Genomic DNA, 17614 nt, shown 5'->3' with positions numbered 1-17614 from the left:
AGTGATTCACTATATTCATAACCTCTTTATGATACTTATCAAGCTCTTTGGTTGTGAACTTCCACCGGACATGTTATGGACTCTTAATAAGATATAAAAGCACTTTGCTGTTTTCAACATTTCTGCTCCTGTCAAAATATAAATCCTTATAAACTTTCACCTTTGTATTTGTCCCACTGGTTGAGAAGCCATTAACTCCAGCAAAGATCTGAGGAAATAAGCTGAATTGATGTATGTGAAATTGCACTACTCAAGCAATCTGCTCTTTTGTGAGGCTGCTTCTTGGTTTAAAGTACAGCATGCCAGGACCCAAAAGACCCAGAGTGCTTAAATAATGCCAGGAAGAACAGTTTTAATGAGTTTTTGAAGTAAATAAGAAGCCAAAGATCATACAGCAATCCTGAAGTATGTTTCTCAGCACTCACCTTTGTGAGGCAACATATAAATTCTGCACTAATTACAAGCTCCTACAGGCTAGCAGCCTCAAGCTGAGTTTGTGGCAGTAAAGCAGCTGTAGGTGAAAATGGGCCACCAGGAGAATGCTCAGTCCAACTTCTGCTGGAGGAATGTGTATAATAACAAATGCCCCATCACAACAGAAATATTTGTCAGGAAGGTCTTTATAGCAGCTAGTTGTATTAAATACGGTAGGAACAATAAAGAAAGTATAAGAAGGAGTTAATTCTAGACTTCACACTTAAAATCAACGATGCAAGTAAATTGCTTTAAGTGAATGCCATTCTTTAGAACCTCCACCTTCAACAGACTTAGACAACAAATGTGAGAATACATCAGCTACAGGATAATATTTGTGTTCTTCATGAAGGCCAGCCAAGTTAGACTGGACAGGATATGAACTCACTAGTTTGGCAAGGAGGTACGTGTCAAGAATAGCTGTTATGTAAGAGCTGGCTTTATATTTTAGTTCTTCTGATGTATTTGAATTAAGTAAATGGACTGGAAAGGACCTTTTATTTTATTATCCTACCTGTGACAGTAATCTTTAGAAGATCTTTAGGAAAAGGATGAATAAACAATGCAAATGTTTTTCAGGGTCCTGAGGGAATCAATAGACCTTAACAGCCCAGAGTAGTCTCACCAGGGATGCACACACACGCAATTGGCCAGTGGGTCCAGGAGCCCGATTTGGCTCACATTTGGAACTGCAGAACTCAATCCACATCACCATTGGTCGTGCCATTAATGGTGTTTTAGCCACCTACCTTGACCCTTGCCCTTTTTCTTTTTAAGACAGCTATACACAAAGCACTGGAACTATTGGAACTATTTAGAATCCTGGAACTATTGGAAACACGTAAATCTGTTAAAATGATAAAAGAAAAAACATCTACTAAGCCTACATAAAGAAACAATTACTAGTGCCAAACTCCTAGCAGATGTTACTTGTTACCTTGCTATGTTTTGCAATATGGAAGAGCTGATAACAAAACCTTCCCAACTAAAATTGGATGGACTCTGAAGAAAAATAAGTGTGTTTATGTAGTCTTAAATATAGTGGTTGGGTAGACAAATCCATCTAATTACATGAATATCAATTTTCAGAGGCTGTCTCTTAATTGTTTAGTCTGCATCTAGCTCTCCAAATACAAACTGAATGCTTCTCTCTGCCTGTTCTATATCAGATGAACCGTGAACAGCATTAGCCAAAATATCGTGTGCAAACTGAGCCCTAATTGATTCAGGACAGGTCTTCTTTGCCTCTTCTGGATCGGGTGGACCCATTAGTTTCTTCCATTCTTCCACAGCATTTTCCTTTGATAAGACCATTATCACTGATGGACCCCTGTAAAATCAATATAAAGAAATCTCTTAAACTATTCTGAGATTTCTGAGATGCAGACTTAGCTTTAATGTCAGAGGTACCATGAAGGGTTATAATAAGCATTGAACTATCTTAATTTTATTAAACTGCTTAAATAATAAAATTTGTTTCTGCATGTTTTGTTTAAGGAAAAATCCCATAGTTGAAAGCCAAAGAGATTGTGATGATCTGATATTTGGATTTGGACTTCTTGTCCAAAAGGCATTCTCACCCAATAATTTTTGAAGCAAGACAATACATACTGTTTTTATCAGCTATACTAACAATATTATGAGGAAAATATTTGTCCTGCATGAGGAGAAAAAAGATCCCATTGGGAAGCAGTTCCCTTTCAGGGAAAATAAAATCCAAAATAAAACTATCCATAAGTTTGAAAGAATTTTGAATCTCCCTTTTAAAGGAAGAGTATTATTTGCTAGAAGCCACTAAACTTGCCAGAAAGAGTGACAGGTTGTAAAATCCTTGCGCCAGTTATGATGTAGCATGTCTTGTTGGCACTGTAGCAAGTGTGATGTGTACTTACATACCTCAGTACTGTAAACCAAGACACTTACTGTGTCATAAAATTCACCAGGTCATCAAAAAAGGGTTTTCCTTCGTGATCCTTGTAAAAGTGTAAAGCCATTTCCCGAGTTAAAGCTTGTTCTTTTACCTTCGAGATGCTAAATCCAGCCTCTTTAACTTTTTTCATAATTTCATCTAGGAGGGTGACAAACAAGCTCATTTTTGATTTGAAATGGTTTAGAGGCAAAAAATGCAAACCCCAAACACCCAAACGTCAAAAGTTTCAGAAAATACTGGATGCCTTCTAAAAAAAATCACCAATAGCTATTAGAATTCTTCTTACAATATCAAACCAAATATGGACAACACAAGAAACACTTCAACAGTCCTCTAAAATAGGCAGAAACCTATGTCACTGCATTATCCATCTTGATGCATGTATCAAACACAGATTGTAATAAACTATGCCAATAGCATTCACTGTTATTTCTCACATTGAACAGAATGTGGATTGTAGTTGTAAAGCTGTATCAAACATCAACTGGCTGGCCAAAATCAATCTGGATTTTCACAAGTGGGGAAGATAGACTCACAAAAGCTAATGATGAATTAGCATTAGAAAAACTACCAAAATTTTTTAGGAGAGAATAGACTAATGCTAAGTTGGGGGTTTAGGTAGAAGATTTTTAAAGACTGGCAGCAAACATGCTTAGGGCAAGATTCTGAATTGTGCATAGTGCTCTTTTTATTTTGATTTTTTTCTCCTTATTCCCTTAGACTAATGGTAAGTTAAATCAAGGATGGGAATGCATCTAACTGAGCAATGACCCCTTTTGAGTCAGTAGAGATACCTGCCTGAAATAAGTAATACAGGTTTGGCAAGTGTCTCTCTCCTTTGACTAATAAAGATGCTGGGAAGGTAGTTTGCAGAAGTAAGGCAGGGCCTTAAACAGTTTAACTTAGCTAGGAACTCTTTTTCTTTAATTCATCACTATTCTAGTGAAGAAAGACCCGTAGGCAGCTTAACCAAAAGAAATGTCACATTTGAGATCTTGATCTGAATTATGCAAGCCATGTAAAAGAATTTCTCTGCACAGAAAATGTACTTCAGAGAATCAGAAGAATGCATTTGATGTGATTTACTCTAGTGTGCATTGCTAAGCCTTTGCAGAAATGATTGCATCACTAGATACAGCCCATGCTTTCTAAATGCCTTACCTTTATGAGTAGCTGCATCAGGTTTGATTAATGCAAAGGTGTGTTCCTCAGGGAAGAAGAACTTTAGTTCCTTCTGAGCATCGCTGGGCGTAGAGCTGCCATGCAGCTGGTTGATAGGTACATGTTCAAACGCAAACTGTGCACGCAGACTAAGTCATTAAAAGAGGGAAGTTACTTAATAGCCATTTTGAGCTCTGAACTATAATTAGCCTCAACCCAGGGAATATAAATGACTGTTGATTTGGAAATCTGAAATATAAACACCCTCCCTCCCAACACTGGTGTTGTTGTATTTCCAAGAAATACCACTTATTTCTTAATGAGATGGCACTTCTGTCAGCAGCAGGTAAGGTGATACCATTGCAGTTTTCTAAAGCAATGTGATAAGCAGGCAGAACTAAGGTGTCTGTTTATAAACTGTGGAGGAGAAACTTAGTCACAAACAAAATATTCTACTGATGCAAAGTTTTCAATAAGCTACAAGAAAATCTTAGTGGTATTTCAAGAAAAAATAATGGTGGTATTTTAAGACCTCCTTCCCCCCCCCCATTAAGAATATGTATTACCAGCATTTTTTCTCTGGCTCAAGAGTTCCCCTTTCAGTTCATTGCTCTTTTTAAAACTTAGATTTTAATTCTGTTTAGCAGCCATTATATCTCAAAAAATGCTGAGGTTCCTATGTGTAATACACTACTACCTTCAAGAAAAGCTTAAAAAACTGCAGAAATGCATATCTGTTTCCAGATGGTGGCACTACAGTTACACTAGTTGAAATGTGGAGTGAGATGAGAAATGTGAGGGTAAGTTGAAAGCTGTGAATGATGGTTTACTTCTGTGACTATTACCTCTCTGGATTTTCCTTAGCCTCTTCAAGGATCTTTGGGCCTAGTAAACTTCTCCAGTGTGCTACAGCATTTTCTCGTGTTAGAGCCAATATAAGAGTTGGACCACTGTACAAGGGGAAAAGTAGCATTAAAACAAAACAAAACACAACAAAACAAAAAAAAATCAAGCAAACAAACAAAAAAACAACAACGACAAAAAACCAAACAAAAACCCAAACTCTTGGAACTTTTAGAAAGTAATTTGATTATATATAGCCTAGACTAGGAAAATGAGCCCAGGTATTGGGGGACTTTAAAACTGATCTGATTGTTTAAACAGGTACAGGCTGAAAAAAGTTTATGGGGCTTAAATATGAATTTAAATTGCAAAGTTACTGTGTTTTGTCACAATGGCAAGACAGAGAAAGACTGATCACGCCCAGCCATGAAGGGAATATCCAAACATGATTTATTTCTCTTCCCCAAGTTATCTAGCACATAGCCGGGTTGAAGATTTCAGAGGTCTCTTACAGACAACCTAAATGCAGCCTTTTCAGAGCAGACCTAAACTGTTTTCACTCGAATCAGTGGACTTGGCCACTGACACATCATACATACAGCAATATGGGACAGCTAGTAACTTTTAAAGGCTGGATTTTTTAATTTGTTGTACTTGGAAATTATTCCATTATCTGCAGCTATCTGTTCCTGTTTTGTGTTTTACTGAACCTTTAGACACATGTGTATCTTGGAGCCATGTATTATCCAGGAAGTGTTCAACACCAGGTTGGATGGGAGTCTGAGCAACTTATTCAGGTGAAAGGTGTCCCTGCCTGTGGCAGGGGGTTGGAACTAGATGGGCAAGAATAATCCCTTCCAACCCAAACCATTCTGTGAGTCTCTGGTTCAACAATTATTAAATGTGAAAATTTCAATCTTACCTGGTCATTTGCTCTAGAAAGACTGGGAAGTAGTCTTGATCTACATGCTCTTTGTAAAATGTACGTACTTGCTCCTCAGTTAGAACTATTTCTTTCTGCATTGCTATTTGGAAACCATCGTCCTGTATCCTTTGAATGATGGAATCTGTTAAATATATTTAAATAATGCTAAATTGCCATCCATTCATTCATTTGAACACTTGTAGAGAAATGACACAGACTTTTCAATGATAATGTTAAATTTTTTATGGGTGAATTTGTTTCCAAACTCAAGAACAGGAAACTAATTTAAAGCAACTGCTAGGAGGAATCACTAGTTGCCTGGACACTCAGAAAACTGATCCTCTTCATATTTAGGCTTTCTCATGCTTAAAAAGTCTTGGTAGGAAATCCTGACTGAGAAATATGATACATGTTACTACCAGCAAAAGAAGGTCTAAGGAATTTGAATAGGTGAAATGTTTATTTAACTAAGTCTTATAAGGCCACATAGGTAAGTAAGCAGTATTTGGCACAAGTCAAAATTACCTACAAAATTAATGTGTAATTACTTGAACATGAACTGCAGAACTGCTGCTCTAAGTGACATGCTAGACAACCATAAGTGACATAAATTCACAAGAAAAGATCAAAATTGTAGTCTTTCAGCTCTCTGCACATAAGATTGCTCAAGTACAGTGATTCTCAAGTTAGAAATAAAAATACTATCTGAAATCTAGGAAGAAATGTAAATATATGAGGACAAAAGTAAACTTGTTTGGATGAAGCTTCATGTAATGGGGTAGATTTTTTAATTTAATCTGTAGAAATGCTGTCTGTTTAGAACTGCCTTGGAGCAGCACTGCCTCATGCAGCGTAGAACATCTTTGGTTGGATATTTTCTCCCCTGCCATTGATTTATCCTGAGTCTGCTATTCAAGAATATCAGCTACTTTATTATGGTGAGAAATCTAGTCCCTTATACTATATTTGAAAATACAAGCTTCTCAGAGAGGTCTTCTAGAAATATTTCATCTGCAGAATTTCTTGAAAAATTAATTGAAGGAACAAAAAATCATTGACATTTGCATTCTCAATATATGAAAAACATTAACTGTAGGAGTGTGCCCCCTGTTGAGGGAGTGACAAAACTATCCTTTGTCCCCTCTAAAAGGAAAGAAGCCCAGAAGTTTCTTTCGTCAATTAGGTGAAAAAGCCACCTCATAGGCGTGGGGAACTTCACCTCAAACTTAAGGATAGCCAATTGGACAGAGCTAAAAAGTCCTTCCTGGGCAATTTACTACAAAAAGAAGTGAACAAAGAAACTAATCACTTTTGTGAGGTGTTTTACCGGGAGCAAGAACCTCTGGCACCTGGCTCGGTTTTTCTCTGTTATTTTGCCTTTTATGAAACCTTTTTGTTACCAACACTGCAACACAAGCCACCCTTCTGATTTTTATGCCTCCAAGGGTAGCTGAGCTATCTTGGGTGTGTTATAGACCTCCAAGAGCTTATAAAACCTGACTCGAGGAGGCTCCTATAACAATTAACCTCATAACTTCATTCCAAAGATTACTCCTGGCCTAATGCTGGAGAGATGGTATAACTGAAAAAAATATCATTAATTGAGTTAGAATTTTTAATTCAAAATTCAAATATGAGAGTTTTATATACCCTTGATAGAAAATGCAGTTATTAACACTTACTTCGCCTTTCCTTCAAGAGAGTAGGTCTAATTATGGCCAAAGTCCTTTCAGCATGATGCCCTCCCTCCTCAATATGAAAATTTGGGAAAAAGAAGGCAAGCTGTCTGCTGGCATCTTCAATACTGTCTTGCACATCACATAAATTTACCAGACTGTCGGTTTCCTTGAGTGGTGCCAACCTGATGAAACATGAAGTAATACAGCGTTTAAGTCACTGATTAGTGTTAACAAGCTGAATTTTTGAAGACGTACTTTCTTAAAATTTAGTGAAACATAAGAATAGAATGTAAAACTAAGTTTTTATTAAATTCAGATTCATGAGTAAAGTAACATTTCTGAGAAGAGAATTATTAATCTTCTCAAAAAGTGCATGATCATGTGCTCTGAAGGAGAAACCGCAGCCAGGTCACTTTAACAATTCCCCTCTAGCTTATCCAAAACAGTTTCTCTGTTTCATGAGATAGAATTACTATTGACAAGTGTACAGTGTATAACAAATGATCAATAGAAGTCTTGTGCTTAATTTACGTACCACATGATCATAAAAATGATAGCACTACAGAGTTGTTGACAACAGAGACACTTCTCATTTTTTCTCACCTGTTTGTTTAGCTGTGTAAAAAAAGTCCCTCCTGGCCACTTGTAGAAAATGCAGTATTCCCCAGCTGTACTTAATTAATGCAGAAAGGGATGCAGCAGGCATTGACAAAAATGTCAATTACAAATAACAAATTAATTTTTGGACAAAGTATTTAAGCTCATGTTGCGTTAAGTAAATGTCTAAATATAAAACTTGATCTGATATTTGAATTTTTGTGACTACTCTATTGTCTGAGGCTGTGTATACAACTATCATCCTTTAAATTCTCCTCAAACCCTTGGCATAGAAGAAAACCACATATTTCAAGATACCATGGTTGTGAACAGCTAATCCTTACAAATTTTTTTGCATCTTGGACCAGGGTGGGGACACCAACCCAGTATGCTTCCCTTTCTCTGCTGGCTTTTACAGTGTTCCCAGGGAGAAGAGCATGTCTCAGGCGTTCCCTGGTCTGTCCTGGGCCATATCTACAGCTTCCCGAGGAACATAGGGATAAACATGGGAAAGAGTGCAACCTTTAGTGCAAGCAGTGCAAGCAGTCCCGTGGCATGGGTGAACCAGAATTACAAGGACTACATCAGCTTTGAAGTGTGTCATTGTTCCAATTGTTCTGAGAACCCACTGAAGGTGAGTTCAAAGAGATCAATGACCCTGGCTTGTCATCTTTAACTGGGAAGCAATGAATTTCTGAATTCCCATGAGGACTAGGGCTGCATCTCTAGTGGTGGTCCTGTGGACTGCCTGCTCCCTGGACCTGCACATGTGGGCACACCTGCATCTGTAGGAACATGCCTTGGCTTATGGTGTGCTCTGAACACTGACTGAATCATAGATACACATTTTCACTGGTACTTACTTGACTGGCTCCTCAGGCTCACCAGACTCATTTGTTTTGTGTAGTTCTATCCAATGAGGAATAGCACCAGTTGCTTCTTTTTTAGTGATTATCAAAACATGGCATGGTCTACTCGTCATGAATTGAACGAATGCATTAAAGTCAGGCTAAAAAACAAAATTTTCCCCCCTATGAACTCTGAGTTTGTCATTGGAAATGAGACAATTATACTTTTAAAGTAACTCATACATTCCTGTTCCTGAAACTGGCATTCACATACATTCCTCAGAACTCTGATATATTGTTTGGGAATATTTTTTTATCAACCATTTGAGACAACATTATCAAATGTCCAAAAAGAAAGTCAATTGAGATAAAGAAAGTCATATAAATGCTTTAAACAAGTACTAGATGTTCTTCCAGGTTAAAATGCAAATGACAAGAATGAAGAAAATTATCTAGAAATTCAATGTGATCACTTGCTATGCTTGTAATACAGCATGTAGTGTGACATAAGAAACTGCAATACAGTTCCATGAGTAATTTTTGAAACTAAAAGTCATAGTATAAATATAGAACACTGAGCTGTTTGCAAGACATTTGTAGGCTCTCCCTTCATTTCCTTTGCTATGTGCTTTTCACTTCTTCAGTTTCAACTTACAATCCTATAAAAGTACATTTCCATCAGAAAAATGAGTTTTGAAACTTATGGTGTGAATTGTTAATTTTATTTCTTTTTTGCATGCCACCTTTTTCTTGGGGATATCTATTCTCCTTTTAAATATTTGACTAAATCCTTATCAGCCAGCATCATGTCATTGCATATGATAGTTTTTTCCTTTAGTAATACAAGGATGAAGTATTCACATATATGCTTTCAATTCATTGCTTTTCTCTTTCACTTATCTTCACATCTATGCATATTCTTAACCCATTTCCCAAGATTAACAAACTAGTCTCAAATTTGGCTGCTATTCCCATGAAGATGAATTACTTTTACCTCTGTTTCAAAATTGCCTCTGTCTAACCTACAATCCCAGCTTTGCTAAAACCAAGCTCTTCATGGTTTCTTACAAGATCTCCCCATTACTTCCTTTTTAAACCATCCTTCTGAAGAGTTAATTTTAGTTGTCACACTGCTGGAAAATATGACCATATCCAGGTTCCAGTTTGCTAGACCACTGCCATATAATGGTGGACAGCCTAATTTAATTATTTTCTTGAACTTTATATCTGACTTTAGCTATTTTTTGTCCCCTAATATAGGACAAGGCACAAAAAATTAATAGATTTTGGCTGAGATGCTTTCCCTCTCTGCCTGTGCACATATTTATTCCCAGAACAACCCCATGAGAAAATCTAGAAAGAAAAAAAAAGTATAATATGTAATATAATTTATTTTCTGGCTGGAATAATATATGTCAAATAGATATACACTCTCACATAGATGACATTGGATTTTGGATTTGTGCCATATTTCAGCACCTAATAGCCAAGGTCAAGTAATTGCAGAAATAATCTATACAGCATTCTAATTTTCTTTCCTACAAAGGTCACTAGGCCTGTTATAACACATTTTAAAATCAGTATAATTTTATTTTGATAAATAGTGTTATAAATTTAGCTTCATGTCTAAGGATCATGCACATTTAGATAACAAAAAGAAGAAATAAATCTTTCAGTATTTAATTGGAGGCCATTTTAATTTGGTTGGAATATTAGACTGCTACATAGTGATATTTATATGAGTCAGTGAAAAAAAGGGAGAGGGAATATATCTTTTTTTTACGTACTAAATCTACATTAATTCAGTTCTTCAATATACCTAAAATTTACCATACAGAGATTTGCAAGTACATCTAGGAACAACTATATGTTTTACCTGAGCCTCTCATTTATGTTTTCAGTTTGATTTTACCTCGTCTTTATTCCGGGAGTAAAATACTCTGATTTGCTCTTCAGTAAGCATTCTCTCCTCATCTGCTTCAATGCCAAATCCTGCATCTATAATCTGCAATTATTCACTTATTACTCAGGGGCATTTGAAAATAGATACATACAAAATCATATATTATTGTAAATCTAAAGATTGATTGGTTTTGAAAGCTAACTTAAATAAATTCTCTGAAATATTCAAAATATAATCTCTATCTTTGTCTAAACTGAACTTCCAGCCTTTCAAAGCACTTCACTTCAGGATTACAATACCCCTAAGTTAGTGTTTGAGAAGAAATATAGTTCAGTTCAATGTATGAAGTACATTCATTCAAAAGTTAATGATCCCTTTTATTTCACATCGATTAAACTCCTTTGGATCACTGTGAGTGGTCAACATGCAACTTATGTTGCAAGAAATTATAAATTATATTGTAACCTTGGTAGTCACATAAATGTGCACTTGTTAACAGTTGTTGTATAAGGCTAAACTACTTGGCTTTAGAAACAGCAAATGAGGAAAAAATTAAATCTACTTTATGATTCTCTGTTTTGAGCTACGTTACTGCACTAAATGCAAGCATTTGTGAGAGATGCACACATGACTTGCATCAAAGTTCCCAATCCATTGGTGTGAGGTTTGTACCATATACTGGTATTTTTACAGCCAAGGCAGTATCCAGCCCCAGTACTGATGATACAACAAAATTCAAAATTAACCTGTATACCAGCACTCTGCTCTGTAAAAGCCCCTGTGGTGCTGCTGAGTGTTTTCAGCCTGCCCTGACAAGGCTGGCTGTGCATCCTGTGTTGGAGAACACACCTCATGAGCCAAGTAGCAGCTGCTCCAGCTAAACTCTTTTCAAGCACTGCTTTTTTTTTTTTCCTGGTTTTTTTTTTTTTCCTTTACTGAACTTCCTTCCTTTTCAGCTAAAGTAAAGTAATTAAGTAATTGCAGAAACAACCCATATAGCACTCCGATTCCCTTTCCTGCAAAGGTCACTGTCCCTGTCATAATACTTATTACAATTCTTTTAATTTGGTCTTGATATGTATTGTCATAAGGCTTTTTATTTTTTCATAAGAGAAGCAATATGAACCAATGTCTAACCTCTGCTGGCATAGAATATTAAAGCAATAGTATAGATTTGAATGTCATATTATTTCAGGTAAAAATTATTGTGCTATTATCATCCTTAGCAGAGAAGCTTTATCAGATTCTGTTCCAAAGTCTGGGCATAAATTAGGATCTACTTAACCTTACATTTTGCCATTATGTCTCTTAAATAAATAGAATAAATGAATATTTTAAAATTCTCTCTACCTTTTTTTTAATTTCTTCTACACGTCCTGCTAAGACATCATCAGGTTTTATAATTCCAACAGAATAAGTGAGTACTTCTGAAAAAGGGAAAAAATGATGTGCTAACACATACATCAAAATAAAGGGATCATCTTTACTGGACCTGAAGTTTACAGTTAAGTGTTTGACTGTAGCTCAATCAGGTCCCAAAAATTGTAGAATAATTTAAGATAGTGATAATGGAAACAGCAGACTACTACTTGCTACCAATACTACAAACACTTAAGCAACTGCATGTGTTGAGGAAAATATTCCTGCCAAACGTTAGTGTATTACAATGTCTGAGAGATCCCGTAACCTGAAGCTGAACCTGACCTAAAGCTCTGTTTTCTGATTTTCTATCATGTTTAGATTTTGGGGATTAATAAGTCTGTAGATAATTGCTAAATGATAATACTGTTCTTCTGGGTCTCACAGGGTTTATGAGAAAAAAATATAGGCTAAAGGAGGTCAGGAATTTGTCAGGTGAACCATACAATTAAATAAAAAACCAAACCAAAACATGAAGAGGAAGGAAAAGGGATGCCATGACTGTGATCTAATGCCTCTCACAGGGAAAAGAAAAAGCAAGATCAAGAAGGAGAGGATGGAGGAGTTTGTTCCATCTCAGGCTTGTAGAATGGCATTATCTGCATAGATAATGCAGTAGGAACATTCAGTAACCACAGATAACAATAAAAATAGAAAAGATGTAGATCTCAGCTAATGAAAAACCTGAGATAAATCACAGACAGGACTTTTAAATGGGATGGTGCTTATTTTTCAATCTTTTTGGAAGCTTATCCTACTAGCATGGATTTATGTACTTTAAAAATCTATTATTAAATCTAATCTGGTGAAAGAGTAATCTGAGAGAAGGCATGCCATTGTTTCACAGATTAACTCTTACAATCTTCTCAGGTTGGCCCCATCTTGGTATTCCACCTCAACAGAAGTACACTTCTCACACAGGGACTGTGTAGAAGTGACTTTCAGGCCTTAACTTTACACAGGAAAATTCCCTGGCACATCCCACTTCTGTCCAAAGTCTGAGGGTTCCCAGTGTGGGGGTGAAAATGTTGATGCTGACAGCCCAGTACATTAATTCCTTACAGAAGAAAGCTCAGTGATAGCATTTTGTTAACACACCCAAAGAAGGTCTATTAGTGCTAGACATAGACAATTATTAATCAAAAGATATTTGCTCTCTTTCTTTCCATTAACATTTCTAAAATACATCAAATATATTTACCTTCCTCTTCAACCTCCTCAGCAGACCCATCTGATGAACCTTCATCATGAAAAATGAGTTCTTCTACCTAAGGTAATTGCAAATGGAGTAAAAGTGCATCACCATTGCAAAAGCAAAGTCACCAAACACAGCTGTCACATCTTTACAACACATTTATCTTAATTTTGCTACCCTGGAAAGCAAGCAATTTTTAGAAGGCCTTTGGTCAGTCTGATTTTCCTTAACTGAGTTTCTGTTTGTTAAAAAGCTCTTTTTTCTCTAAGTGGAGTTCTTTCATCTCCATTTAAACAAAACAAGCAATGAGACATGATTATTTCCCATGTCTTTGTTTCATATGATGCAGTTCCTAAGTTATATATAAACAATAGTCATGAAAGAAAAAAGGCTACTAAAACATTTATGGGCTAGTGACATTTCATCCATCTCTCAATTTCTTGCATTGCTAGGCTCACCTGTAAATTTGTCAAGTTTATATAAAGTACCATAATGGAAATTTGGGGGTTCTGAGGAGAACAAGCAACAAGGGAGGATTGATGCTGCTACTGTGAATTCCAACTGTGGGACCTTTCACAGTGCAGGCTGTTGAGGTCAGACTGAGCTGTCCTTATGTCCTCATGTTACCTGGAAGTCAGGAGTCAAAGGTGATAGAATACACTTGTTGAATGGCCTTTGTTTTTTGTAGCAAACTGGATTCATCAGGTACAGATCAAGCCCCATGGCTTTGAGCAAACTGATCTAGTGAAAGGTGCCTGTGGCAAGGAGGGTTGAGCTAGATGATCTTTAAAAGTGTCTTAGAACCCAGATAATTTTACTTAATTTCTTAAAAAAAGGCACATCATATATGTAATTTTATTGTTAGGACCAAAACGCAAAAAATTAGACATTATCTAAACACCATCATAGACATTTAGAGAAACAGTGTAAGTGCAATAAAAATATACATTTATGCATAAGTATCTGGTTTGTGAGTACCTTAGCACGTTCCTTCTCTCCAGCTGCAATTTGCCTCTCTTCTTGCACTAAATCTGTTACTATCTTGGTTATGAGAGGAGCATTTACACCTTTCACCATTGCAAGAATTTTACCATGCTGTTGAAGAGAAAATAACACTCTCAGGGACTTTTCATCACTTAATTTACACATTTACTTGAAATTTTGAAGCGTGCAATATCTTGCTAATTTTTTCCAGCTACAGAATCATTTCTTATGACCACTGAAGTGAATACCAAAGCTACTACTGTCTTTATTATTTCAGAATGAAACTTTTGTGCATTTAATTCCTTGATTCCTTCTTTACCAAATTTTCCATGTTTATTTCTAGGCTCAATACTAATAATACAGTTGGAAAAAAATGCAAATACGGATTTTATTTGTTCTTAATTTCTGTACCATGGAGTTTTCCATCTTTTTTTTGTATGTGTGTGACTTTTCACTGCATTCTCTACCACATTCAGGTGCACAGTAGTGAAGCTAATGGTGACCAAAAATACTGCTAACATTTCTAGGCAGCATTCAGATTCAAACCTGAAAGAGTCCTGAAAGTGTCATTATCTTTGGTCCTCACTTATGGAAATTCAAAATCCTGGCACCCTCAAGTTAAAACAACCCTCATCTCTTCTTAAGGGAACAGTCTGAGGAGAACCAGCTTTCTGTGTTCATCAGTGAGATATAATAAATATATGATTAATTGCTACAGTTCCCCAAGTATGAAAACACAATTTTATCTGTTATCTTAAAAATCTTATAATGCCAGGAAATCTAAACTCTCTTTCCATGATGAAAACAGTGTATAAAATAATTTCAGTGTAACCACATGTAGGCACTTTATGTAAGGCAAACCTGGAAAACTTGCCTGGACTTCTCACTATCACCAAAACAGTGACTACCAAAATTCTTCTGTGGCTGTATGTGCAACAGCTACAACAAAAATGTGCCTGAGGACCACCAGATTCAGGCATGGAAAGTGGCTCAAGAAAACAACATCAGACAGTACTATCCTACATAATATAAAATGTAAAGATAGGATTTGTACAGCTTCACATCTATTTTAAAATCTATTGAAAAGCTAGGACAGAAGTAGGCTGCACATTAAAAGAAGCTGATGTGATGTACTTACAACACTAAAAAGAAACACAGGTTCACAGCTCCTCCTAAATGGTTTCAGAATTTCAATGTTGTCAACTTCTGCCTGAAGTCAGACAAAAATCATTATTTGCTCACATAAGTAAGTATGCATATATAAAGAAAACCTTTTTACTCACAGGAAGACCCCACTCTTAAATACTTTTGTGTTGCGAACTCAAACTGCAGTCCTAAATACAACTGACAGTCCTTATAGTGATGAAGAAAGAACTGTTTTGGTAATATGGGATTGTCCTCCCTTTGTATTACAGCAATTAATCATGGAAAAATATCTTCTCTTGATGCTATTTTGTCATGTAGGTTATAATAGCATATATAAATGAAGGAGTAGCCCATGTAGTCTTGATGGAAGAGCTTATCCGGTGTATTAATTTTTTTGTGAAATGCGGTCAACTGTAGGAAAGCACGTGAGATAGACTTCAAACATAACTCCCTGTCTTTTTCATGTATAAAAAATTCATGGTTTTTTTTGAAAAGTTCTTTCATCATGGAATTTTAAGTTTTCACGAACATGAAAAATGATGAACTTGATCAACATCTTGGATAAACTGAGTCTTTGAAACAAATTTATCTACTTTAAATAGGAGGCATGATACACTCATATATATATATACTGCTAGTGTAAACAAATATTTTTACTACTACAGTTTTGGGATTTTTTTTTAATTTTCCCCCTTTTTGTTTTCTTAAAAATGAAATTAAAGTTAACATTTTCAAAAAAAATATGCAACAGTTTTTCAGGGATGTTAGAATTTTAAATGCAATGGTCCTTAATGCAGAGACCTGAAACTAAAAGTCGTATAGTCTGGCATTTGAATATTTCTTCAATCTCATCAAGGAAAACAAAAGTTGTGGGATATCAGCTCTTTTTTATCATATCTTCTTACATATTTATTGCCATTTCTAATCTACTTCTAAACAAAGTTTTATGAGGACATATGCAGGGAAAGCAACCAGGCCAAAATTACGGCAACTCAGTATAAGGATAGTAAGATGAAAGTCTCTGCATATGCAGATCAGAAGATATATTTAAATCTAAATGTGAATATGGTCACACAGGATTTGTGTCCTTACCGCAGCAAAATGTAGCATATTGTCTTCACCAAAGTCGATCCTTAGTTTTCTCAATAAGTTCTGCACAGCTTTGCAAGGACCACACCAAGATTGATACACATCTATTACTAAAAGGTGATAGTTTGGAATTATAAACAGATGACTTGAGGAACTTATAAAATGAAACATTTATGTTTGCACTGAAGCAGCGCTGGGAAGGCATTTATGTGGATCTCTCAGTCCTCTTCTAGACAATGAATGCATCATGAATTCATCAATGGATTCAGTGGATACATTACTGGATACATACTCTTTAATTTCAATTACTTTTGACATTGGAAACCTACTTCAGAATACTCTTTGAGATGATTAATCCAAAAAGCAACTTTTCTCTCATATTCCTTTTGCTTTTATTTTCTCTTCTTCTCTCCCGCTGTTGGTTTTCATTCTTATCCTGCCTATTACTATCCCTCTGCAGATATGATCCTGTTACAGATTTTTTCATTTTACCAAAAAACAGTTCCTAGGAGACCTAGGAGACAGTTATTGGACTAAATGAACTGAAAACTGGGAATAATGCATGTCATGGAACATGCCCTCTCTGGAAAGCTGCAATAGTTATTTAATCTGTGAAAGATTTTACACACAGAAGCATCCAACTCCCTACCATAGAGAATACCATATTGGAAAGATATTTTCTAATCATTGGTTGCAGCAGTATATAAAAATAAGACTTAAATAAATATTATTTTGATGAGAATTTATCATATAAGATACTGTATATTCATAATTGTAATATATGGTCTTAAAAGTCTTTTCCAAATGAAAGAATTGTATGGTTCAATGACTCTATGATATACCTTTATAAATATATATTAATATAGCCTTTCTTTAAAAGATATGGTGCTAGCCTTCTAGAGTATCTATTAAAGCTAATATATAAATATGAAAACATGCACATATGTCCATGAAAGATTAAAAAGAAAATATCAGCTGTTAGTACCTACTATACCCTTTATCTGCAGCATTTCATCCCACTGCTCTTGATCGGTTATTAAGGTCTGAAACAAAATTAATTAACATTTTAACATTCTAAAAAAGCAGAAAAAGCATCTATTTCCCTCTAAAGTTGTTCAAGTAATTAGGATTTATACCTGGAGCTGAACATCTTTCTTCTTGCCAGCCATTTCCCTGTGATTATAGGAAAAATATTGAAATCCAAAGCATATTTAAAGTTTTTTAAAAGACCATGTGACATACAGAACTGATTTTTATGGTTCTCAAAGTATTACTGCCTTCTGATTCCCTTTGCAATTAACTCAACTGAAGCCCCTACAATGATGGTAGCTAATACACCACTTTGGAATTCTGTGGAGAAATATACAACTTGTTTGCAAAACCCACATGGCACAAGAAACAGAAGAAAATTTAGTATCTTA

The 17614-nt window shown here is 35.7% G+C and overlaps 1 protein-coding gene across 1 annotated transcript; it reads right to left on the bottom strand.

Moving 5' to 3' along the window:
• Positions 1–1581: 1581 nt before the first annotated feature.
• NME8 (NME/NM23 family member 8) lies at positions 1582–17362 on the bottom strand. Its single transcript, XM_066572179.1, has 15 exons — positions 17330–17362; positions 17179–17236; positions 16197–16303; positions 15097–15168; positions 13953–14069; positions 12981–13047; positions 11711–11787; positions 10370–10462; positions 8473–8618; positions 7016–7194; positions 5331–5475; positions 4411–4515; positions 3566–3714; positions 2398–2542; positions 1582–1804 (listed from the first exon to the last, which is right to left on the bottom strand). The coding sequence occupies exons 1-15, from the start codon at positions 17360–17362 to the stop codon at positions 1582–1584; spliced, it is 1716 nt and encodes a 571-aa protein (XP_066428276.1).
• Between the last annotated feature and the right edge of the window lie 252 nt (positions 17363–17614).

Source organism: Molothrus aeneus, chromosome 1 (assembly GCF_037042795.1).
Source record: "Molothrus aeneus isolate 106 chromosome 1, BPBGC_Maene_1.0, whole genome shotgun sequence".
Classification (NCBI taxonomy): Eukaryota; Metazoa; Chordata; class Aves; order Passeriformes; family Icteridae; genus Molothrus; species Molothrus aeneus.
Note: the sequence above shows the minus strand (reverse complement) of the source record. Positions and strands in the feature narration are given on the sequence as shown.